General features: G+C 40.9%; 1 protein-coding gene across 1 annotated transcript in view; it reads right to left on the minus strand.

Annotated features, from left to right (window-relative positions):
- LOC126329072 (uncharacterized) overlaps positions 1-27,191 on the minus strand; it is a 535,869-nt gene that overhangs the window by 98,270 nt on the left and 410,408 nt on the right. The window contains exons 8-9 of the mRNA XM_049996104.1: positions 11,141-11,427; positions 4,662-4,850 (exon numbers count right to left, since the gene is read on the minus strand). Coding sequence (XP_049852061.1) covers positions 4,662-4,850; positions 11,141-11,427 — 476 coding nt within the window. The remainder of the gene's footprint in view (positions 1-4,661; positions 4,851-11,140; positions 11,428-27,191) is intronic.

The raw sequence follows: 27,191 nt of genomic DNA on the forward strand, positions 1-27,191 counted from the left end.
GTTAAAAGTTTCATATTGTTTGCGAATCCTGTAACTGATACTGGACGTGGGTACCTGTCCGATAGTTGTCTAGTCCGATGTGGGAAACGACTTAAAAACCACACCCATGATCGCCAGCACACCGGACCCCATCGTTAATTCGGTGGGCGGAATCGATCATGGCCGGCGCTGCACCCAGAGTCCTGGAAACAGTGTGTTAACGGGCGTGGCTATCTGGGTGCGCTGCTTAGAATTTTAATAATGATAATAAAACGCTAGACGCGCCTTCGCTGGTCATCTGGCTCAATTCGAACCGAGACTCACCACTAAGAAAGTTCTACTCCAGTCAATGAGATTCCAGACTGGGTATGCCCCGGACAGTGGTGGGATACCAACCAGAATTTCGTCCACCGTAATCCCCTACAGCCATGAGTGATAGTCCGGCATGCCATTTTCTTTTATAGCAGGACACCTTTTGCTGAGCCCAACCTACATAGGTAGGAATGATCATCAAAATAAAATAAGAGAAATCAGAACTCGAACAGAAAGGTTTAGGTGTTCGTTTTTCCCGCTCGCTGTTCGGGAGTGGAATAGTAGAGAGATAGTATGATTGTGGTTCGATGAACCCTCTGCCAAGCACTTAAATGTGAATTGCAGAGTAGTCATGTAGATGTAGATGTTGTCAACGGTGGCACAGCGGTACGTCAACGATATTCTACACCCCGTCATGTTGCTCTCCATGGCAAGCCATCCTGGGCTTGCATTTCGGCAAGATAATGCCCGCTGGCAGGGCGAGAGTTTATACTGCTCGTCTTCTTGCTTACAAAATCCTACCTTGGTCAGCGAGATCGCCGGATCTCTCACCAGTTGGGAACATTTGGAGCATTGTGGTCAACAAGGACCAGCACGGGGTTTTGACGATCCAACGCGCCAATTCACAATTTGGCACGATATTGCTGAAGAGGACACCCAACAACTCTGTCAATCAGTACCAAGCCGAAAAACTGCTCGCAAAAGGGCCAGAGGTGGGCCATCGCGTAACTGACTTGCATAGTTTGTGAAGCTCATTCTCTTGAATTAATTATTCAATTTTTCTGAAACTGTAAGCATTTGTTTGTCTGTACATCTACATCACATCTACTCATTTCCGTCCCATTCGGATAATTCCTTCGTTGGGCGCTGTTTTCTTTTGCCTTAGAATACATGTCATACTTGGAGATGGCGTCAGTGCACATTCAGAGCATTAGGAAGTCATATTTACGTATAATCTAAATATGCAGTTGAAGGGATACCAAGTTGAGTTGTACGAGAATATACAGTTTAAGGGATACAAAGCATTAAAGACATCATGAAAACGTCTTCTTCCATGCCAAAATGTTGCTTTGTCAGTTCACATGTCTTTGTCTTTTTATGTATTTACATCTTGAATTCAGAGCTTTACGATTATATTTTGGTATTATTTAGTAGCTGACTATGGTAAATGCAGACTGTAAACGATTTACAGAGTCATGGCACCATAGGTCCAATCAGTAAATGTAGCAACCTTCCTCGAAAGTTCTTTTCTGTGCATAACCTCGAATAGTCCTACATTAAATGTAATTAAAACAGTATTAGCCTGTCAACATCATCTGTTATATTTCTCTAGTATAGAACATGATGCAGTACTTTTTCTCTCTTAAAATGATACTTGGTGAAATGACGCACTACTGACAAACTTGCAAAAATGTCAGTTGTTCATAGTTTGATTTTTCTACTATGACTTACATAACCTCATGTAAAGCTATGATACTTTAGACGTGAAGAAAGCATTGTAACACATGACTTAAACATTGTGTGTGTTATTATCTTCTTACCTCTTAAAACAGCGCTTGTTCAAGTTTGTTTTTGTTCATAGTCTGATTTAGGTTCAAATGGTTCAAATGGCTCTGAGCACTATGGGACTTAACATCTGAGGTCATCAGTCCCCTAGAATTTAGAACTACTTAAACCTAACTAACCTAAACACATCACACACATCCATACCCGAGGCAGGATTCGAACCTGCGACCGTAGCAATCACGCGGTTCCGGACTGAAGAGCCTAGAACCGCATGGCCACCTCGGCCGGCTCTGATTTAGGCATATGATGGATATGTCAACTGGCTGCTTAGCATGCTACAAATGTTTTGTACACTTATAGAACAGTTTAGACGTGGAGTTAGCATTATGGTAATTAATTTAAGAATTCACTGGTTATCACAGTATTTTAGCCACTATGCGTTTTGAGAAGTTAGAGGCTTTGGTCAGGTGCGTTTTTGTACATAGCCATATGGATGACTAAAAATGAAAAGTCAGATGCCTGCTTAGCATGTTATTTTATGCCCACATGTGACAGCATTTTAGATGTGGAAATAACATTTAATATGAGGGTCCATTGTTCTGTACACAAAATGTGGTTTGGAGATTAAACATGACTGTTCACAAGTGATATGAAATTTAATGAAATATGATATGATATGATATGAAATTTAATGGTGACGCAGAATTTCAGGTGCTATGTGTTTCTGTTGGTAATACTGTAAGAGAGAATACTCATCAAAATTTTGGAAAATTCAGGTATGCGCGCGCGCTTGTGTGTGTGTGGTTTTACGTTGTGTGTGTGCCTGTGAGCTGATTGGTATGGTATTTGACATAAAAATTCTGATAAATATTGCAGATCATTTCACTTCTTTTAAACATTGCGCTATCATGGCAGCTAGAACACCTTGGCCAGTTCCACCATCTTAAATTCTGTTAAAATTCCTACCAGAGCCTTTTTGCATGTTTTAAAATTTTCTCATCAAAGTCATTTCGCAAGTATTAAAATTTCTTACAAATACTATTCTGGATTTTTCAAATTCTAACTCTCACCATGTTGCACTTTTTTAAATTTCATACCAACACAATTTTAATCTTTTGAATTTCTCGCAGCACCATGTTGCATTTCTGAATTTTCTGGAACCATCATCTTGGTTTTTTCGGCGGCTGCAGTGAAAATTAGTGGTGGGCGCTTCAACTGTGGTCTGTAAGAGCCATGGATATGACCATCTATCTGATTCATGAATACAACTGTAGTCCAGTATTTCACATGCAGAAACATGCATACAGTCCTAAACATCTTTAAATGACGTAGAAGCGAATGGTACAACGATAAAATGGTACAGTAAGATCAGTTTCAGATTCTTTTCCCAAAAATATTACACATAAAGATTACTACACGAATGTTTCCAATATATATTGAAAGAACGTTGTCCCTATTCCTCTATTAGTTGTTTGCCCTTTTGGAGGGCAGCGAAATTATGTCTAAAAGTAAATTACAGGATACGACTCCCATTAATGATAAAACTAATTACACTTTGTCTGATATAAAAACGCTAAATACCTTAGGAAAAGTCACGACTTGTAGAAGAGAAATAATACTGGATCAAACTATGAATATAATATAACTCTATTAATGACTGTTTTTATAGCCAGTCAATCAGAGAAATTCCCTCATTCAGAGGCTGCTCATTGACGACTAACGAGGAGAATATAGCAAGTGCCATAACCTGATTTTCTAGAAACTTTGTTCAGTGGAAGAGGAGTCAAAATAAACGAACATGTCTCGGCTTATCCGTAGGTACTCGACCGTTTCTGAGAAAACGACCGTCGAAATTTTCGAGGTATTGTATGTGACTTTTAGCGCCGAAATGGAGCCATTGCATCCTCTCAGTTTGGCGCTCCGTCTTTGAAACCCGACTATTGTTTTTATTTATTTTTGTTCATTTCTCTGCCCATGCACGTAGAAGATTTCTAAACGATTGTCTCTTTTCAAGTTAAAGGATACAAGGGCGCTAAATTGATTGTCAAATTACAACTGTGTCTCATAATGAATGCCATATATTTATTAGATAATACATCTGTGTATGGTTTTCTTGAAAGTTACAATCTTTTTAAATTATCATAGCTTATGTTTAAGTCTTATATTTTATTCTTATGTTTGTTCTTGAGGAAGATTTTGTGAATTCCCTTGGACGACACTGACCGTAGAATCTTTCAAAATATAAAAATTCTGGACACCATGAATATCGTGCGAAGGTAGGGTTCCCACACTGACATTTCTTCGTACGAATCTGACTAGGGAAAGAAACGATGTTAACATTTTTGGTGACTTCACACGCCGTCAATAATTTCGCGCTTATCTATGCATAACGAATCAGTTAACCGAAAACTGGTTCTTGCAGCTGATTATGAATCAAGATACACCAGGAATTTAATTAAAATAAGTTTCAAATAATTTTCTCATGCCGTTACTTATTTTTTTTATTAATTCACAGGGCAAACAACTAATAGAGGAATAAGGACAACGTTCTTTCAATATATATTGGAAACATTCGTGTAGTAATCTTCTACAGACGTGGGGAGGTAAATGAAAATAAAAAAATTAAAATTCTGATTCGTAGAAATTGTGCCACCGCTTCGGTTGTACTGTTTATTCGCTGAAAGGCTCGAAACCTTTGGCCGTCGTTTTCTCAGAAACGATCGAGTATCTACGGATAAGCCGAGACACGCCTTCTCTTAATTTGGCCCCTTTTCCACTGAACGAAGTTGTTGGGAAATCGCGTTGTGTCACTTTCGGCGTTACCCTCGTCGGTGAGGTGGAACGGCAGCGCGTGGTGTACTCACTGCACGTGGTTGACGGTGACGTTTCGCGCGCCCGTGCCGAGTCCGCAGAAGGCGTTGCAGTCGGCCAGGGACTCCATGTTGGCGCACGGCCGGCGCTTCCTGCTGCCCGCCTGGCAGGCTTCGGAGGCGCCGTCCAGCACGCGCACCCTGATGCCGGCGCGGCCCCTGGACCCCCACGTCACCGTCACACTGCAACGTCGCACACACTGTGACCCAGCAGCTACACCGCATTAAATGAATGCAAGCACAGATACCGCGTCAACGTTTTTGGCGTTTCACTCATTTTTAGTGATATTCTTTGTGATATCTAGCATAAATTATAGAGAAAAATAACCAGATAATACACTGAACTGCCAAAGATATTTGTACACCCATCTACTATAGTGCAGGGCCCCCTCCGACGCTGGGAGCCGCGCGAACCGTGGCAAAGCGCCCTAGACCACACAGCTATCTTACCTTTAGGTAAATAATTTTTTTAGTTTCAATTTTTGTATAGGAAGCATGAAATATAATATACACAGACAGAAACGAATCGCAACTCGAAGAAGGATTTGTGCGACATAAACTGAAGTTGGTAGGCGTGTTTCTACGTCTGAAAGATCACGTCTGTTCCGATTTCGTACCAGTCGCATAAGAGTGGAGCTAGTAGCCTCGCTATGAGGATACAAACCGGGTTTGCTTTAAATACACGCTTCGACGGCCGTGAACGTTAGTAATCTTTGAGACTGGACGCGGTGAGTTGGTGCCTGTTAAGAATGCCCTTAAGGCGACAAAGACGCCATTACCAGTACCTCACTGAGTTTGAACGAGGTCGTGTAACACGGCTACGAGAAACTGGATGTTTCTTCAGTGACATTGCAGAAAGACTTGGCAGGAATGTAGCCGCTGTACTCGATTGCTGGCAGCAATGGTCAAGAGAATGTACGGTCGCAAGAAAACCGGGCACCGGACGGCCACATGGCACTATCGAGAGGGAAGACCGTCGTCTTCGCCGTATGACCATGGCGCATTGTACTCCGTCTGCAGCAGCAGCCGGCACTACAGTGATACAGCCTACTGTTACAAATCGGTTACTTCGAGGGCAGCTCCGAGCCACCGCGCCCTGTAGGGGTTCCACTGATACCAAAATACAGCCATTTACAGCCTCAATGGTGTCAGCCGAGAGTGCACTGGAGGGCACGGTGGAGATCTGTTGCGTTTTCTGATGGAAATTGGTTCTGCATCGGTGCCAGAGATGTCCTTGAAGTAAACGATTTGTACCAGTTTGCTGTGTCACTGTGGGGCCTAACGCTTCTAAAATTGCTGCCGCAGATGCAGTATGACGCGTCAGAGCCGTACGCCGAAAACGATGGTGTCCCTTCTCAGCAGTGCCGCGTGGCTGTCCACAGCACGGTTCTCTTGCGACGTACATTTCTGTAACCATCGCTGCCAGTAATAATGTACAGAGGTTACGTTCCTGGCAAGTCTTCCTGCAGTATCGCAGAAAGAACATCCAGCTTCTCGTAGCCCTATTGCAAGATCTCGTTTTGTCATTCAGAAAACGAATTTTAATGTTGGTGATTTGTGTGAAGATCGTGTTCTACGTAGTACAACCATGAACAGTCACAATCAGGTTATTTCAAGGACAGTTCCGAGGCTGACCCACTGAAGCGCCCGTTTCACTGATCCTAACCACCACCGTTTGCGACTTCAATGGTGTCAAGCGAGAGTTGATTGGGGGACAGGGTGGAGGTCTGTTGCATTTTCTTATGAAAGCTGGTTCTGCTTCGATGTCAGTGATAGCCGTTTGTTGATTAGAAGAAGGGCAACTGAAAATGGTTCAAATGGCTCTGAGCACTATGGGACTCAACTGCTGTGTTCATCAGCCCCTACTTAAACCTAACTAACCTAAGGACATCACACACATCCATGCCCGAGGCAGGATTCGAACCTGCGACCGTAGCAGTCGCACGGTTCCGGACTGCGCGCCTAGAACCGCGAGACCACCGCGGCCGGCTAAGGGCAACTGAGGATGTGCAACCAATCTCTCTTTGTGCTTAACACACTGGACCTGCTTCTGGAGTTGTGATCTGGGGTGCGATTAAGTATAACAGCAGGAGCACTCTCCTGGTTATCTCACGCACACTGACCGCAAAACTATGCGTTAGTTTGGTGATTAGACTTCTTGTGCTGCCACACATAAACAGCATTCTAGAGGCGATTTTCAAAAGAGTAACGCTCCCCCACACACCACGGTTTTAGTCCAATATGCTCTACGGAGTGTCTACGTGTTGCCGTGACTTGCTTGATCACCAGATCTGTCTCCATTTGAGCACATATGGAACATCACTGGACAACTCAAACGTCATCCTCAAACAGCATTAACCGTCCCTGTACTGACCAGCCAAGTGAAACAGGCATGGAACTCCATCCCACTAACTGACACCCAGCACCTGTATGACACAATGCGTGCATGTTTGCATGCCTGCATTCAACATTCTGGCGGTTACATCGGTTATTAATGTACCTCCAGTTCAAATTTGTAATGGTGTATCTCGTGCATGCATTAGCCTGTGATCTTGCAATTTTAATCACTTAAATGTGTTATCCAGACAAAAATGTAGTCACGAAATTTCATCACCCTACATTAATTATTTTTTGGTTTTGCGATTTTTTGTCGGTGTATTTATTACGCTGATTATTTTCAAGCAACAAATTATTTGTTTTTCAGAACTGTATCTGTTGCTTATCAATTTGATTCCTCATTTCTCCATTTCTCGCTCTTCATAAGGCTATGAGAATGCGGTCATAAAATTCCCTTAAATTATTAGTTAAATTGTTCTTAATTACCCTGATTACTTTCAAGCAACTCCAAACTCCAAGTTTTTGCAGAACTAGACCTTATGCTAACCAGTTTGGTATCCCGCTTCCCACTCTTCGTTTGGTTATGAAAATTCAAACAAAAATCCATTGTGTAGTTTCTAGTAACTTGTGTTTTCGCTTCGCTCACTGATTTGTTGACAGTGAAAATCACACAAACGTAAGTGTTTATCCATAAAATAGCTAAGCCTTGAAGATATGAACTTCTTGACACTTCATTTACATAGCTAGCAGCAATTGGTAGTGGAATATTACGGTTTTTCCTCAAGTCACTAACTAAGTTTTCTGTACTAACCCTGATTACTTTCAAGCAAATAAATACTTTTTCATGAAATTAGATCTCACGCTGGTAAATTTAAAACCTCATTTGGTCATTTCATATTCTTCATTTTTATGTGAAAGTTCGGATAAAAGTTTTCCCCAATCACTAATTAAGCTTTTTTTAAATTAGTTTGTTTACTTTCAAGTAACTGAATATTGTTTTGAAGTACTAGACTCACGCTGATCAGTTTGATACCCAATTTGACCATTTACAGCTCTTCGCTTGGCTATGGAAATTGGAACAATAACCCATTGTTTAATTTCTAAAGAGTTGCCAATAAACACTGGGAAAAAACAGATATCAGCCAGAGATTTACTGGAACTGTAATTGTTACACGGGAGAAATGGTTTACAAAGCATTTGCTCGATTGATTCACGATTATTGTTAGTCATCAGTCTGGGATCCTCACCAAGTAGGATTTATAAAAGACATAGACAAGGTCCAACGCAGAGCGACGCGTTTGTGTCTCAGGTTCGTATACTCTGCGCAGGAGCGTTGCAATGGAGGCAGTGAGCCTCACGGAGAGGTTTACTGTTCGAATTTCCAGAGCGTACGTTTCAAGAAGACTCACGTACACAGTCCTTTCTTCTACGTACGTTTAGCGAAGTAACCAGAGAGATTAGAAGTTACCAGAGGGATTAGTAATTCGTGAATTAACTGGTGAAGGGGGAGAAATTAATAGATCCAGAAGCATTCTTCCTCTCAAACCGTAAGATATTTACATTTATATCTACATATATACTTTGAAAACCGCTGTGAACTGTATTGCAAAGGATACGTCTCATTTTACCAGTTATTAGAGTTATTTCCTGTTCGATTCATTTGGATAAAATAGTTGTTTAAACGCCTCATGCGTGCTGTAATTAAATTAATATTGTTCTCATTATCCCTATGGGAGCGATACGTAAGGGGGCTGCAGAATATTCTAGTCATAATTTAAAGCCGCTTCTTGAAATTTTATAAATAGGTTTTCTCGGGATTGTTTACAACTATCTTCAAGTATCTGCCAATTCAGTTTCTCCAGCGTCTATGTGAATCTCTCCTATGTTTCCAACAAACCTGTGACTATTCGTGCTGCCCTTCTCTGTATACGTTCAGTATCGACTGTTAGTCCTCTTTGGTATGGATCCCAGATCCTTAAACAATATTGAAGGATGGGTCGCACGAGTAATTTGTAAACAATCTCATTTGAAGACTGATTGCACCTCCCCAGTATTCTACTAATAAACCGAAGTCTACGACCTGAGCCTATGTGCCAATTCCATTTCATATGCGTAAAAACTGCTGCAACCAGGCAGGAGTTGCCCCTTTCCATCCGAGACTCAGTGACGTTATAGTTGGGGGATACTACGTTTTTGTGTTTTGGAAAGTGCATAAATTAACGTATAAGAACATTTAAAGCAAGATGCCAATCTTTGCACACCTTTGAAATATTATGAAGATCAGACTAGATATTTATGCAGCTCCTTTCAGACAGTACTTCATTATAAATAACTCTGAGTGCCCTAACACACTTCTCTGGGGCACACCTGAAGTTGCTTCGATATTCGTTGATGACTCTCCATCCAAGGTAACGTACTGTGTCCTCCGTACCAAAAATTCCTCAGATCACAAATTTCGCTTGATACTCTATATGACAATAAGCGTAGATGCGGTACAAAGTCAAATGCTTTTCGGAAATCAAGAAATATTTCATTGAACTTTATCCAAAGCTTTCAGTACGTCAGATGAAAGAAAGTGTAAGTTGGATTTCACGTGATCGATGATTTCGGAATCCATGGTCGTTGGCAGAGAGAGGGTCATTCTATTCGTTGCATTTCATTATGTTTGAGCTCGGAACATGGTCTAAGGCTCTACACCAAATCGATGTCAAGGATATTGGACGGAAGTTTTATGGATCACTTCTACTACGCTTCTTTGTAAATGGCTCTGATCTGTGCTTTCTTCCAACTATTGGTCACGGTTTTTTGTTCAAAGGGTCTACGATAGATTACATTTAAAAGAGGGGCTACTGAGCCGGAAATTTAGCATAGAATCTCATAGGGATTTGATCGAGCCATGAATCTTTGTCCAGTTTTTCTAGGCGCTACAGTCTGGGGCTGCGCGACCGCTACGGTCGCAGGTTCGAATCCTGCCTCGGGCATGGATGTGCGTGATGTCCTTAGGTTAGTAAGGTTTCAGTAGTTCTAAGTTCTAGGGGACTGATGACCTCAGATGTTAAGTCCCATAGTGCTCAGAGCCATTTGAACCATTAAGCGAAACCTAGCAATACCAACGCATTTTTCATAATGTTCGTAACCAAGGTGGGGTGGGGGGAGGGTCGCAAGTTACGCCAACCAAAAGAATCTAACAAACTATCTAACTTCGCTAACTGTTATCGGCTTAAATTAAACATAATCTCTTAAAGAGATCCTAATATGTTAGCAAGATTCACAACGCGAAAATATCTTCTAACACACTCTTAGGAAAATCAACACATTTTCAGTTACTTGTACTACCAGGAAAAAAGGGAGGACGTCTTTATGCCAAACCTAAAAACATTTAAAAATGCAAATTTCGCTAGTTGTTGACTTTTACTCACGATATAATTGTGACGGAGATACTCATGTGCAAGTACGATCCGGAAACTAAAAATATTAAATATGACATGCACTACGGAAAGTGACATCTACTGCTGACACTTATAATTTTTGGAATAAATTTAAATGAAGAACATTTATTGAATCAGGTAGAAGAATTAAGAAGAAACAATATAAAGGGTAGTCCATTGATCATGACCGGGCCAGATATGTCACGAAATAAGCGTCGAACGAAATAACTACAAAGAACGAATATGTAATAAAAAGTGGGGGTTCCTATTTAGAAAAACGCAGTTGATATCCGTTTGACGTATGGCAGCGCCATCTAGCGGGCCAACCACGGCGCCATCTGGTTTCCCCCTTTAAGCTAGACGAGTTCCGTTCTTCGTAATTTTTTCGTTTGATGCTTATTTCGTGAGATATTTGGCCCGGTCACTATAAATGGTCCACCCTGTATATGTTATCCAAAATTTTAGATACAATGTAATTGGTCAGATTAAAATATTTTGTGAAGGAGCATCTCAAAATGGAGTTAGGCATATCTACTTTCGCTTTCCTACCTGAGTGTCAGTTGCTATCTCATCTGGGAGTGATATTAGGTCGTTAAGTTGTTGGCTATAATGACCGGCTCCTCCGCCATAGTGAGAGTTGTTACCCACAAACACTCGAAAATTTGAGGACGAGTGGCTTCTCGTGATGTTTTACCAGAATGTGCTTACTTGTAGAGAGTGACATTAGGATCCAGCTGCTTGTGGCCCTTGAGGTAGAGGATCCCGCCGACTGGAGTGACGGCGAAGGGGTGGACGGGCGGCGACACTTCGGCCAGCTGGAAGACGAGTCCGCTGGCTCTGTCGAGTTCCGCCATACGGTCCGGCTGCGCCACGCGGCTGTACGGCATGGCGCCGCTCAGCAGCGTCGCCTCGCCTGGGTAGGAGACGGCGGGAGGCGCACCGCGCTGCGCCGCCGGCTGTGGGCCCGCCACGTTCAGCCGCACCTCGGCGTCCGCCTGCGCAACACAAGAGGGCGCCGCTGCTCAGCGGTCCGGACAGAGCGGCAGGAGGCGCTGGGAAGGCAGGCGCGGGTCGGCAACCCGCAGCGCGCAGAACGCAGCCCGGAGTGGCAGATCTTGGGACGATTGGTAGTGGTGGGGTTATGGATAGGTGGACAGCGTGCTATAAGGGAGAAGTTGAGGACTGGAGGAGAACTGCTGTTCTAAACTGAAGCCTAGGCTCACATTTGTTGTAAATATTAAATGGAGCCTCTCCATACTCACACATGCTTGGTAACCATCCAAAAAGGTCTACTGCTACCTCTGTTTTGGTCAGTATCTAAAAAAAGAAACACTGAAAGTGAAACAAAAGCAGTGATTTATTTTCGTCTGACTTTCAGAGAAGTGTCATGAGTGGCAAATTTCGAATAAAACCTACATTTAGCGTGATACCGTGTTAAAATTTGCTTCTTTGGCAAAATACGGAGGAGTTTACGTCACTAACATATTGTGCAGACGTAATTGCGCCAGAACAGTGGCTTACTAAGTTTATTAAGTGAGAAAGTGAGGAGAAGTAAGGTCAGTAGCTTATGAAAAAACATATCTTCGGTTCGAAAATAATCGTTTAAGGGGGCTAGGACGTCAAACAGACCGACTTGGGGCAGGAGAGGCAGCAGAGGACATTTTAATTTCTACTGTCTATACTTTTACAAATAAATTCATAAAACTTTGTCGCCAGCTGGGTGGCCCAGCGGATCTAGGCGCTACAGTTGGAACTGTGCGATCGCTACGGTCGCAGGTTCGAATCCTGCCCCGGGCATGATTGTGTGTGATGTCCTTAGGTTAGGTAGGTTTAAGTAGTTCTAAGTTTTAGGGGACTGATAACCTCAGAAGTTAAGTACTATAGTGCTCAGAGCCATTTGACTTTGAACCAAAACTTTATTAGCATGACCAGGAAGGATTGAGGACTCACACTCATAGCAGTGGAAGTTCAAAAACGTAGCAAAATACCTTTTTTTTTCATGTGAAATTTCATCATTTTTCAGTTACTACTGGCTGAATTTGTTTCTGTAGGTACACTTTTCTCCCTAAGTAAGAGAGATTCTTCGATGAATTTTGCACAGCATACAAGCAGTACTTACAGGTGTTTGAAACTCTAGAATTTTCCAAATCTATTAAAAACTGTGGTAAAAATTGAGACAATTAACTATAAAATTTTAGTTTTTTCTAAACATGAAGTTTAAAATGTCACAGTTCATTCATTTTTCATAAATTAAATAAACTCTAGAGTTTCATACGCATGTAACTATAGTTTGTATGCTGTGCAAAATTCACCGAAGAATCTCTCTTACTTAGGAAGAAAAGTGTACCTATAGCAACAAATGCAGCCAGTAGTAAGTCAAAAAAATGATGAAATTTCACATGTAAAAAAATGTATTTGGTTACGTTTTTGAGCTTCCACTCCTATGAGTATGAATCCTGAATCCTTCCTGATCATGCTTTCAAAGTTTTGTGAACTTATTTGTAAAAGTATAGACAGTGGAAATTAAAATGTCCTGTGGTGCCTCTCCTGCTCCAAGTCTGCCCGTCTGACGTCCTACCTCCCATAATGTAGTCATTTATGATATTTAACCAACCATAGACTTAAAAATTAAATTCTTTCATCGAAAAAATCTATAGACAATAAGACTAAGATAATAATCTATAAATAGATTATAAGACAATGATCTATAAATAGTAAAACAGATAAAGAAGTTTCACGTAATAGCTGCACGCCCGCCGGGCTAGAGGTCTAACGCGCTGCTTTCATCTACATCTACATGACTACTCTGCAATTCACATTTAAGTGCTTGGCAGAGGGTTCATCGAACCACAATCATACTATCTCTCTACTATTCCACTCCCGAACAGCGAGCGGGAAAAACGAACACCTAAACCTTTCTGTTCGAGCTCTGATTTCTCTTATTTTATTTTGATGATCATTCCTACCTATGTAGGTTGGGCTCAACAAAATATTTTCGCATTCGGAAGAGAAAGTTGGTGACTGAAATTTCGTAAGAAGGTCTCGCCGCGACGAAAAACGTCTATGCTGTAATGACTTCCATCCCAACTCGCTTACCATATCTGCCACACTCTCTCCCCTATAACGCGATAATACAAAACGAGCTGCCCTTTTTTGCACCCTTTCGATGTCCTCCGTCAATCCCACCTGGTAAGGATCCCACACCGCGCAGCAATATTCTAACAGAGGACGAACGAGTGTAGTGTAAGCTGTCTCTTTAGTGGACTTGTTGCATCTGCTAAGTGTCCTGCCAATGAAACGCAACCTTTGGCTCGCCTTCCCGACAATATTATCTATGTGGTCCTTCCAACTGAAGTTGTTCGTAATTTTAACACCCAGGTACTTAGTTGAATTGACAGCCTTGAGAATTGTACTATTTATCGAGTAATCGAATTCCAACGGATTTCTTTTGGAACTCATGTGGATCATCTCACACTTTTCGTTATTTAGCGTCAACTGCCACCTGACACACCATACAGCAATCTTTTCTAAATCGCTTTGCAGCTGATACTGGTCTTCGGATGACCTTACTAGACGGTAAATTACAGCATCATCTGCGAACAGTCTAAGAGAACTGCTCAGATTGTCACCCAGGTCATTTATATAGATCAGGAACAGTAGAGGTCCCAGGACGCTTCCCTGGGGAACACCTGATATCACTTCAGTTTTACTCGATGAGTTGCCGTCTATTACTACGAACTGCGACCTTCCTGACAGGAAATCACGAATCCAGTCGCACAACTGAGACGATACCCCATAGCTCCGCAGCTTGATTAGAAGTCGCTTGTGAGGAACGGTGTCAAAAGCTTTCCGGAAATCTAGAAATACGGAATCAACTTGAGATCCCCTGTCGATAGCGGCCATTACTTCGTGCGAATAAAGAGCTAGCTGCGTTGCACAAGAGCGATGTTTTCTGAAGCCATGCTGATTACGTGTCAATAGATCGTTCCCTTCGAGGTGGTTCATAATGTTTGAATACAGTATATGCTCCAAAATCCTACTGCAAACCGACGTCAATGATATAGGTCTGTAGTTAAATGGATTACTCCTACTACCCTTCTTAAACACTGGTGCGACCTGCGCAATTTTCCAATCTGTAGGTACAGATCTATCGGTGAGCGAGCGGTTGTATATGAGTGCTAAGTAGGGAGCCGGAAGGCGTGCCGGTCTCTGGCACGAATCCTCCTGGTGGATTAGTGTCGAGGACCAATGTGCCGGTCAGCATGTGGATGGATTTTTAAGGCGATTTTCCACCTATATCGGCGAATGCGAGCTGGTTCCCCTTATTTCACCTCACTTACACTACGTCGGCGACTGCTGCGCAAACACTGTCTCATCGTAAGTGTACACCATAATTACTCTACCACACAAACATCTTGTATTACACTTGTCTGGTACGAGACTTTCCCGGGGGAGGGGGGGGGGGGGTCTACTGTGGGCCGAACCGCACAATAACCCTGGGTTGGTTCGCTGTGTGGTGGCGGAGGGGTGGGTGGACTGCTGTAGCCTGTTAACCACTGAGGGCTACAATGGGACAAAGCCTCCCCGTCGTTTCTAGTCCGAGGTTTAAATGCACAGTACTCAGTACAATAACTATATGGCAAAATACTCTTCTCTTTCATGCTATCTTTTCCAAAACTCTTTTCGATATCTCAAATGGTGTATGATGTTTGAGAAGTGTTACGGATATTTTATCCTGACGTTATCGCAGGGGTGACGCTATAGCAAATGAGTACGCTACATACAATCAATTTTTTCGAGATAGAGACCTCCACCTAAATAAAAAAAAATTCAATATGTTAACTAAATTTCATATTCAACAAAATACAATGTAGTATTCGCCAAACGACAAATCATAGTGAGTTCTATTTTTCATTGCACACTTTTTCGAATGTCGTGGTGTGTCTTACTTAAAAGTAAATATCACAATAATTATGACTGTTAACGAAATGATGGGCACGTCGTAATCAGACTCACATACAAAGTCGTAAGCAACGCAGAAACGAAAGTGTTTTTTTTTTTTTTTTTTTTTTTTTTTTTTTTTTTTTTTTTACCAGTCAGCTTATGCAAAATCGTTTGAGAAAGATACCAGGGCGTGCGCCTAGATTCTATCAGCGCAGCATCCCCAACCGAGCGAAAGCTACCAGATAATGTTGGCCTTCCGTTTCGAACAAACGAATGAACTCGTCCAGCGCTTTGGACGAAAATTGGTCAGTGTGCACTGCCCACCATATCCTGTGACAAAACTTCAGTTTTAAATCGTAACTGATAACACAGGTATTACAATAATGTTTTTAAAAAATAAGTTAAAGTTAATATTTATTTCAAATGTTCAACGCCATGGTTTTTCCGAGCACTTATTCACTTCCCACGGAACACCAGCGTTCCCCAGAACACTGTTTGGTAAATGCTGCCTTAGACGGCCAGTAACACTACACATTTCCAGAAGTCCACTAATAATGAACGCTTAGGGGTGAGACTGAGACGTCCTGCAGTAATATTGAGAACATAAAAAAATTTTGAAATATACTGTGCTGCCCGGGAATATTGTTATTCACATCTTTGCGGATATCATTGTGTGCACTGTTATTTGTTGTTGTGGTGTTGAAAATATTCTCGAAACAAGAGGAAGGAGTGTTATGATTAGAATGCATTTAAATGTATAAATGATTGTCGTCATTGTGGGATGTTAGGGCAGATGAGTAGCGAAACAGAAATTTTATGAATGAATCGTACTATTTATTGCTCAGAAAATGCGAGAGAAGGCTACGGAAGACGATATTTTAAAAATTAAAGCCTTCGAAAGAATGCTAGTGGCAAGGTATCGTAGCATAACAGTTTAACGCTGACTTCGTGAAATTACGTCTCTCACTGTAGTATTTTGTGTTTAATCGTCTGGTGGCAAGGGATGGAGCTGAGGTAAACTCAAAAAATTGTCATTTCTTGAAGTAAATGAGTTGGTCTGTTTTGAGACGTATCATCACACAAGAACTAAATAGACGAGACAATGAACATTTTAGCCAAAGGAACTACTGGTTATCCAGGCAGTATTTTTTTTACACATACAAGAGTTCGCTAACGAATTTAAAACAACAAACAAACTGTTATACAGCATATGCTAAAGCCATAGTATCGTCTCACTGCGATCAGCGAAGCAGTACTACATTTGGCTAAATGAGAAGTTCAGCGGTATCATGGGAAACACTTCGTAAAGTGTATAAGGATTTTGTAATCAATAGATACACCGTACTGTAGAGTCCAAGGGATGGGGGAGGGGGCAGGCAAGGGCCTCTGTATGGGGACGCCTATGTACGCTGACAACCATTTCCAGTAATGTCTCAGACGTTGAGCCATCAACAAGTAAGAGATTATGAACATCTATTTTTTTTCAGTCAACTGAAAATCCATCAACAAATTTTAGTGAGTGATCTTTGAAGCTCCTTGACCCAATTTTCCATTAATCTTTTTTTCTGTTTGGAGAAATGTAGAAAAATCACATCGCTACCGTCAGTATTCCAAACCACAATATTATTGTGAAATAATATTGATCTTCTATGAGACACTTAAGGTTGGTCGATGATTTACTATATTTAGAAAATATCAATGTGGTCGATGTTGGCAGTTCACAATTTTATGTTTCATCATCGAAAATGAAGTCTTTCAAACGTCATCACATTGATGTTAAAGACACAATATCGACCTTCGATCGTGGAGAAGCGGGTTACTTATTGCCACTGTCAATACTTTTTCGTCATTTAAAATGTTCAAATGTGTATGAAATCTTATGGGACTTAACTGCTAAGGTCATCAGTCCCTAAGCTTACACACTACTTAACCTAAATTATCCTAAGGACAAACACACACACCCATGCTCGAGGGAGGACTCGAACCTCCGCCGGGACCAGCCGCACAGTCCAGGACTGCAGCGCCTTAGACCGTCATTTAAACTTGTTTCATAACAACACTAGTGCGACACATCTACAATTTGTCAACCGCGGCCATGGAGGTGTGAAAAGGGTGGGGGCAATATTTTTGAACGAACTAAGACAAGAATATTGGTTGCTGTCGTAGCTAAGCGTGGACTAATGAGTTTCATTTTCGTTCAATTCACGCTTACGTGGCGTACAGTATTTTTAGTTTAACTGATAAAACTGATACTTCGGCTCGTGAAAGTGCATTTTCCATTTATGGTACGTAATATGAGATGTTAGCCACTTAAATATTAGAGTTTTAATAAACAAACCAACACATTCCAACAATTTCTCAGATTTTTGTATTGTGTCAGGTCTCGAATAGATTTGCTCTTTTGGTTTGTTATTTCGAAAGTCAATTATTACGAATAACAAAAGCATTCAAGAATTTTTCACTCAAAAGAGGTCTGTGTAAACATTGAAGATTATTAAGAAATCATACGGCGACGAGCGATGTCAAATAGTCATTGATACTTTGTTTTCTATTTTTTGACGTTTACATCGTTACTAAAAGCATTACAACATCGGTGAGCGTGACATGTCACGCTAGATGTAAAGTGAGCGGTAGTACTTACTCGGCAATTGAATCTCAATGTAGACAAGTGTAATATGTTTCGAATACATATAAAGATAGACCTTTATCATTTAGCTACAATATAGCAGGTCAGCAACTGGAAGCAGTTTATTGCACAAATTGTCAGGGAGTAGGCATTAGGAGTGATTTAAAGTTGATCATCGGTAAAGCAAATGCCAGACAGATTCATTGGAAGAATCCTAAGGAAATGCAATCCGAAAACAAAGGAAGTAGGTAGGTTACAGTACACTTGTTCGTCCACTGCTTGAATACTGCTCACCGGTGTGGGATCCGTACCAGATAGGGTTGATAGAAGAGATAGAGAAGATCCAACGGAGAGTAGCGCGCTTCGTTACAGGATCATTTAGTAAGCGCGAAGGCGTTACGGAGATGATAGATGAACTCCTGTGGAAGACCCTGCAAGAGAGACGCTCAGTAGCTCGGTACGGGCTTTTGCTGAAGTTTCGTGAACATACCTTCACCGAGGAGTCAAGCAGTATATTGCTCCCTCCTCTCGAAGAGACCATGAGGCTCAAATCAGAGAGATTAGAGCCCACACAGAGGCAAACCGACAATCTTTCTTTCCACGAACAATACGAGACTGGAATAGAAGGGAGAGCCGATAGAGGTACTCAAAGTACCCCCCGATACACACCGTCAGGTGGCTTGCGGAGTATGGATATAGATGCAGGTGTCGATACCTGTATCATTACTACAAATAGGCCTGCCAACAGGTGATAAAAGATTAAGAAAGGCCCACTCAGGTTTAGACCACAGTATATGTCTCAATCAATAACGAAGTGCTTCGAGAGAGCGTTGCATTTTAAAAATTTGTTAATGTCATAACGAACAAAACAATAATAGACGTTGCGAGTGAATGTGTTAATGATACACTCACTTGATGATTATTTTATCAGTTTATCGTATCTAGAATTGATTTATAGCTTCAACTGAAAATCTAAATTGTCTATGAGAAGCAGCTAGAAAGCGAGGTTCGCCTCAAACACCATAACAAATTTGCACTTGCTGAGTGTGAGAGGATGTCAGGGTCGTCGGCAGCGCCTCCTGCCCCCGCAAGAAATTAACTCCGGCCCCTGGCTGGCGCTGAGGGTGGAGCGCCGGCTTGCGTCGGGAGGGACGGAGACTGCCGGCAGATTAACGGATTCCCCGGGGGATTAATCGCAGCACTGCGGCGACGCGGGCCCACCTAATAAGCAGTTAGTCGACAACGCTTCCCTCTTCCTGTAACAAACTATTATCGCCGGCGATTTGTCTCAGTTAAGTGTGTGCATTCACTGGGGTCATTCTTTCCCTGCTGTGGAACTGCGTGGGATTCTAATGAGTTGAGCCTGCGAGGGAGCTTCCTGCAGCATTCAGAGTCGTGCGGTTTCTGTTCCCCTGCTTCCTGCAGAGTGCCGCTGGCCGTAGCGGGAGAGTGCGAGTCGAGTGATTGGCTCCTGATAGCACCCCCGCAGCTGTTGTAGTGGTATCGAGTAATTTACGACATTTTTACATTTCCTTACTGCTTAATAGGATGCTAACTTGATTTATCTCGTTATCAACGGGAAATACCGAATTAAAGATGATACGAATGATTAGACGAGCGTCAAGCAGATGCTCAAGATCTAAGAGAATAGCAAACTGACATTCGTCTGATGAAAGTACTTCCGTTGCGTATTTTTGTCCTACGGAATAGTCTGTGTGATGCTCTTACGTTATTGTAGTGAGATCGCTTTTCACAAGGGCTTGGGCTTCAAGCACGTGCGAACGAGAACTGAATGAGTTTATCCATTAAATCTGCTACATAAATTTCTGGCCCTCTTTTCTACGTTCAGTGATTTCGCTAATCTGAAGAATAACCTCGTACTGTGTCACGCAAAAACAGAACATGTGTCATTGTCTTTTTCCTGAAATGTGATAGCGTGCTTAACTTAGAAAAGGGACAGAAATATCATGTAAGATCATTATCTCATGCCTCTATAGACTAAAAAAACTGTCAAGATCATTATAAAAGCGAATAAGATTGCTTTGAGGAGAATATTACTTGTGTATCGACCTCCAAGGGGATTTATGCATCAATTTAAAAGTGAGTAAGCAGGAGTTACGAAACTTAAGTGCACATGCATGTGAGAAATTTATACCAGATTTATCATTTCATCACGATGTATTAGTCGTCCAGCAAAGTGCATGCATATGCATGAGCTAAGACATCTTCGAGATCCACGACACAGGCTGAGACGCAGTGATAAAAGATGCCCTGAATCCACTGTGACTCGCTGCACGGCGGTGTGGACACAACGTATGCTCAGCAGTAAATGTGCTGTGTCCGCCTGCTTAGCTGAGAGTTAACATGTTTGCCTATCATGCAGAGGGCCTGGGTTGGGCATTTTCTCCGCTAGTGGACTAGGTATTGTGTTGTCCTCGTCGTCCTTTCACCATCATCATCATCATCGACGCGCAAGTCACCCAATGTGCCGTCACGTCAAGACTACCACCCGGCGGCCGAACTTCCCCGGATGAAGCTTCCCGGCCAACGCTTCCACGCGGTCATTTAATCATGTGCTCTGTCCCACTGCGAATATGATGCTCTATGCAGAGTGTTTCAAACAGATTGATCTGATTTCATGGGATTCATATTTTGCAAGTATGCACATACAACCTTGCGGACGTTTTAAGCAGTGTGCCTGTAAGTACCGCATTTAGTTCTGTTGTTATTCGGCGTCGTACTGCAACGAAAGTTTCTCAAAGGAGAGCTTCATAGACGAAGTCTTTCACAAGTGCCGCCCACAAAAAAAGGAACTGTAGGGGTGGTGAGCGAGTTGCATTTCTCTGTGGACTGGCAGTATTCGCAGCTTAAGACAAAGTGACAAAGGGAGGAATGAAATCCAGCCTTGTGGGCTTCTTTTTTCTTTTGCTGGAAGTAGTTGCAACGAGAGGTTGGGGGCTCTAACTCTGTTTTTGAGACTTGTATGAGCCATATGCACCAAAGTGAGTACTGTGTTCAAACGGCTCTAATCACTATGGGACTGAAAATATGAGATCATCAGTCCCCTAGACTCAGAACCACTTAAACCTAACTAACCTAAGGACATCACACACATCCATGCCCGAGGTAGGATTCGAACCTGCGACCGTAGCAGCAGCGGGGTTCCACACTGAAGCGCCTACAACCGCTCGGCCACCGCGGCCGGCTGAGTATTGTGTCAGATACTGTGTTCAATACTAAAACTATTAACTTGTTGCTATAAATAAAATAGTTCCTCACCTAATTTCTATTTGCGTTTCCTCATCGGTAGTTCATCTTTTTTTCGGATGGGTTTCCAGGTCTTTAGATGTAGTAGCTGTGTTCTAATATGGACATAGTCTTTATGTGTGCTGTAGTTACACACGGATGGAAGAAGTCAGGCTTATCATTCAGTACTGTTTATTAAATGTGTATGTTTAAATCAATTTGTTGCCGTCAGTTTTCCGACGTCGATATCCCTTTATTGAACAGATCCTTCGAACCACTGCTTTGTCCTCGACATATGGGCAATCGGAGGGCCCTGGTGACTTCTTCTTAAGAGATTACCCTTGTCTTACGGAGTGAGTGTTTTACAGTGAGAGAGTTCGCTGAATTGGTTCGTGGTGTTTTAGGCAGCTGAACGTGTATACATTACTTAGGTCACTGTAAGATGACGTAGTACTACACAAAACCACATGTTAAAATGAAAATGTTAGTTACAACACACACAAGCTAGTTTCTACAGAATATAGTGAAGTCACTAAAAATGGCAGCAGTTCGAGAATAGATGAAACAAATAGTAAATGCCATGGAAGTTCAATATATCGTTACAAATGAAATGTTCTGTACGAAACTACCAAATGCAAACATGCGGTACTGCAGTCTATTTGCTGGATTTTTTTTTCAGCACACAAATTCATGTTTGTGAGTGAGGCTGCTAAATGATTCTGTATGAACGAGAAAAGGCATGTGAGATTTCCTAGTTGGTCGAATTTCGAATATCGGGGAGCTATTACGTAGTGGTGGGATACCGGCCAGTTCGAAGCAGCTCAAAATTGGTAAAGAGATAACATGAGAAGGTTCGGAAAGCCGTTAAAAATTCAGTACCGCTATCCTCATTTTTTTGCTCAGAACATGTTCGTATTTAAGTTTGCGAATAGGTATTTAAACCACCTCCAATAGGTCAAATTTATTTCCTCTCTGAACACGCAAACAAGGGTTATAAATATTTGAGTTCTTAACGGATTTTCAGGCCCTCTATAACGCAAATCTAAAACAACGCCCCTTTGTAATTTGTAGTTATAATAGATAACAGAAGTATTTATAGAACTTCAAATTCTCTAGTGGTATATCTAAAATAAAATAAAGCGTAAGTAACCAAATGACAGCATTTCTACTCATTCGAATGTGTCTCACACGTAGTTTTACTGGAGACATAGAAAAGTACACTTCACTGCTCTCGGGTTGGAACAGGATCAAGTTAAGATTGATTAACAATGGAAGTGGGCCATTGAGAAATAAGACGATGACTTTTTGTGCAAAATGTTTTGTATTATGCGTGTTTCAGTGGATTTCTGAGAAAGTTTGAATATCTGTAGTTCAATAATGAAAGCCTTGACTTTCGAAAGCGCGTTGCTACGTTATGTGTACATTGCTTTAACGCTTTAACATGCTTTACTAAGGTATAACGAACGAGCAAGAACAATTCTCTCCTCGGATGAATCTCGATTTAGATCACATAGCAACAGAAGACATACATTGTCCATCAGTGATTCGTCAAAGGGGAGGCTTTCGGAAGAAGCGATGTGTATCGATGGTAAATCCTAAGATGAACGCACAGACGTACTGCGACTCGCCACGTCTGTACAGATATCCTTGGTGTTCAGACACGTCTCCACGCTAGTGAAACAGACACTACAGGAGAACGACGTTCGGTCACTGAGGCCTATGTCTTAAACAGCAAAAACATTTCTACGTGAACTTCGCAGCACAACTATGGCGGTGCAGTTGAATGATCTGTCATTGTTAAAAATCTCGGCTTTATTCTGAGGATCTTACACTGATTTCTAGGAAGTAAAATAACCTGCAGATAGCTGTTTATGAATTGAATAAAACAAGTTACGAATACAGCTTGAAAATTTCTGTGCTGGAAACTAAAACTATAATTTTTATGGGCAAATACCCATAACAGATTAATATTTCCATTAACCATAAAATAATGGAATAAATGAAATGCTTGGAATATGTCGGCAGTGGTATAACAAATGATTACGATGAAGTCACACAAAACTGAAGTGAATATGTTAAGTAATATATACGCTACAATCAGCAGGAATCGAAAAATAAAATTTTGAAACAAGTTTGATTTAAGTTTTGTAAGACTGTTACTCTGGCGGCACTGTCGTATGGAAGTGAATCACGGATGAGAAATCAGAAGCAAGAAATGTGTAATAAAGAGTGAAGATTAGATTTCTACTCGTAAATAGTCTGAAGAGAAGTAAAAGAAGAAACAGTATCACAAATGTTAACATCAGAAACTGATTAAACACATGTAGCACGAAAGAAAAGTTAGAAAAAAATCGAAAAAGTGCTCTCCAAATTTCTACAAAGAATACATCATAAACGATTACTTATAATAATAAAGAATTACAAATCAAAAGGGACGTAAGGCCCTAGAGGCCTGCGGAAAAATTGGGAACCTCAACAAACAGTGAGAGAATAAGTTGAAACCCTACTGTAATTTCAGTTGTTGAAATAAGATGACATATCTGGCGCTGATAGTTATTCTCTTCTTATTAGCAGGAAAACGTTCTTAAAATCGAGAAACTCTTGGAGTATTGCCACTGCTGATTCTAGAATTCATAATAATATTTGTCTAATAATTAATAATGAAAATTAATTTATTGCTATTTATGGTTTTGTTGTTCCTAACAGTGTTAATAATAAGCATCTTGCTATATATTTCCTGCGAGCTTCACAAATAATTTATTGGAATTAAATAACAGCATAAATGTACTTTTATTTTCGATCCTCACGACCGATTTTGGCCACCAAGGCGATTTTCTTGTGGTTATCTGACGTCATTGCGGAACAAAGAACAATGGAAGAGGTTATATGAAAGACGTAACAACAAACATCATCAAAACACGCTTATTAAAATAAATAATGATGTATAACTACTCGTCTACAAACACAAGTAAAGCAGCATAGCAAAATAAAGAACTTTGTAATGACTCAAGCACAAGTTAAGAAATATGGAAACATAACATGAACTTAAAAGTCAAGATTCATGGAACTACGTAGACATATCGGTGAGGCATGTGAAGAGGCAATACTTAAATAGGGGATGGGTGGGCTGTTGAGACGTTCTGCAAAGGACGGGGAAGGTGGATAGGGAGAAGCAAATAATAATAAAACAAGTGCATTGCTTTAAAAGTAAGACAAAACACATAAATACATGTTGTTTAAAAGATTTACATTTTACTGTTGCTGTTATTTGCTTGCAAGTAATTACTAAGGTGCAGATCTTGTACCATCATGTTTCACAGCTGAACAAGAAATCTGCAGACAATGCTTCTAACTGAATAATATTTCTAATTGTTTCAATTAATTCTGTAAAAGGTATTAATGGAAGTTGTGTTCCTTGAGGTACTAAGAGTGGAAATATAGGATTTGCATGATTAATTCAAATAATACTAATCTTAGTCATATTTGTAAATCAGTGCCAAATGCTAATCCTAAATGATTACTTCTTAAGAGAATGTAAGAGTATAAGCTTAAGAAGTTTGAAAGGGGTCAGCTATTCACATAGACTTCTTACACAACGCGCTGCTCTCCAGTCTTCTGTTCCCTTTCAAAGTACGGTACAACTCACGCGCTGAAATGCCTGGCTCTGTGCAGCATTTATCTATGCGTAGCAATACGTGAGATTTCTCGTGGAGGTCAGGGGCTTCTGAAGTGCGGGAACGAATCAGGTGCTCGCCGCAAAAAATTCAGTTTGTCAAGCTGGTCGCAACAGGAAACCACACTCTGGACTCAGCTTTCGTGCTGTGGGAACACATTGGTGCTAGTTTTTTGGTGAATGCTGCAGATCTTCAGTTTCAGCATGCTGTTTCATAGACTTGGGTAAGGTCACTGCAAGTTCTTGGATGAATCTGCGCACTCCAATGTTATCACTCTCGCTTCTCGTTATATCGTATTGGTTTTGAGTCTTGTTTATAAAGATTAAATTTTCGCGACACATATTTGTTCAGATCATAAAGAAAATTAGCATTTTTAGTGATCACTTCGGAACCATGTGCCCAAGTAGGTGGCGACATCCAATCGTGATTAAAACATCCGTGAATACTAGCGCCACTCAAACTCTCTCTCTCTTCCTCCCCCCTATCTCTCTCTCTTTCAACTACAAATAGGAAGAACGACTAAATTACATTATATTACATTAATTGTTGTTAAATAACTACACCATTGATGATTATTGTGCGGTAGTGATACGAACTGTAATCGGCCATGAGGGTTACCTATCGTGTGAACAAAATTTTGGAACTTTAGAATATCTTTCTATCACAATTTTCGTTCATCTTTTCGTTGCATTAAATGGTTTCCATAGTTTGAAATTACAACCATATAACGATTTAAAACAGCACTGTGTTTCGTCATGGTAACTAGCCCCTTTCAACTGTTTTGCTTCGATAAGAAATGCACCTTCTTTACTCGGTCACGAACTCTTCTGTTTTCCGTAACATTTGCAGCTATCAGCTAAGTCGACGTGATGCCGTTTGTTGGTGTATTCAGTTTGGAGCTGAGGTTTAGTCAGATGAGTGTATTAAACATAAATTTCGTCACTGTTTGTTAAGATTAGAAATTTCTTGTTCAGGCGCTTAGTTTCAGATCGTAAAGGCTGTAAATACATTGTCTTGCATGATTTAAGTCTACAAGATGAAGCTCATTATACATCTATTCATTAATGCCATAGGATTCCTGGTTGAAACTTATTAATCTGTTCCCTTCAGAAGCTTTTAATGAATTTTTCCAATGAGCTTGAGAAAGCGCTACCGTCGTTATTAAAAAATTTCCGAGTCAGATTGCGTTATTAGGGAACTGAGCTCTAAAACTACCTGAAGATGAGAGTAACATTTGGTTTAAAATGTTAATTAAATATGTAGCATAATTTTTCAAGGCGACCGCAGGTTTTCAAGCTATTAATTGATAATATTGCAATAAAAATTCAAATGAACAAGAATGTTGTTGCATTAAATGAGTGTTGCCCTAGTGGTGTTTTAAATATATAATGCAAGGTTAAACTTAATTTGTTTCCAGTGGTTTTAACTTGCGCTGGTGTTACTCAAAATAGTGAAGGAATTAATAGCAATCCTAAGAATATTCTAGTTTAGTCTAAAAGAAAATTGAAGGTATTAACTGAAGGACCAAACATTGAGAATAAATGAATCTTTTCAAGTTAAATTCTTTCTTTGAATTATTCCTAGATCTAAGCTACACGGGAAAATATTCGATTAAACAACATTAGTACAAAGCAAATCTTTACTAAAATTATGAAACTGAAAGGACATCAACAAGATTTTCACCAGTGGTTCCGAACATTTCTCAGACCATTACCTCCCCCCCCCCCCCGCCCACTCCTTACACACACACACAATATCATTCGGACCCCGTCCCCCATCATCATAATTAGTGCCTAACGTAACGTTAGAATAAAAGAAAACTTTTTTGAACTCTCTCATTTCTGAAATGACGAAAGATACGGAAATCATATTTAGTTTTTGTAAAGATTTTACTAAACAACGGACTAATAAGTCAATGATACAACAGGTACTGCTTATTTCTGACAACCTTTTTTAGATAATGACGACGCAATTGTCAGTGCATTGCGAGAGCTTCGTGCAGCTCCTTTGTACCGCTCCTCTCCCTACCGACAATTTCTTCACGTACAGCGCGCGCCCTATTTAAAATAAACCAAATTAAAATGAGAGCTCAATGGCAAGGCCTACTGCTTGTAAAGCAGTACCCCTGAACTGCCAAAAATAGGAAGACTTTAAGCTGCCAATGCTTTGTGCGATAATAATAATAATATTAAAAATAGTAATATTAATGCAGTGTACATACTACGTAAGTGTAGCACTTATTACTTAATTACTGTTGTGTTGTCAGTTG

Source organism: Schistocerca gregaria, chromosome 2, assembly GCF_023897955.1.
Source record: "Schistocerca gregaria isolate iqSchGreg1 chromosome 2, iqSchGreg1.2, whole genome shotgun sequence".
NCBI classification, from domain to species: domain Eukaryota; kingdom Metazoa; phylum Arthropoda; class Insecta; order Orthoptera; family Acrididae; genus Schistocerca; species Schistocerca gregaria.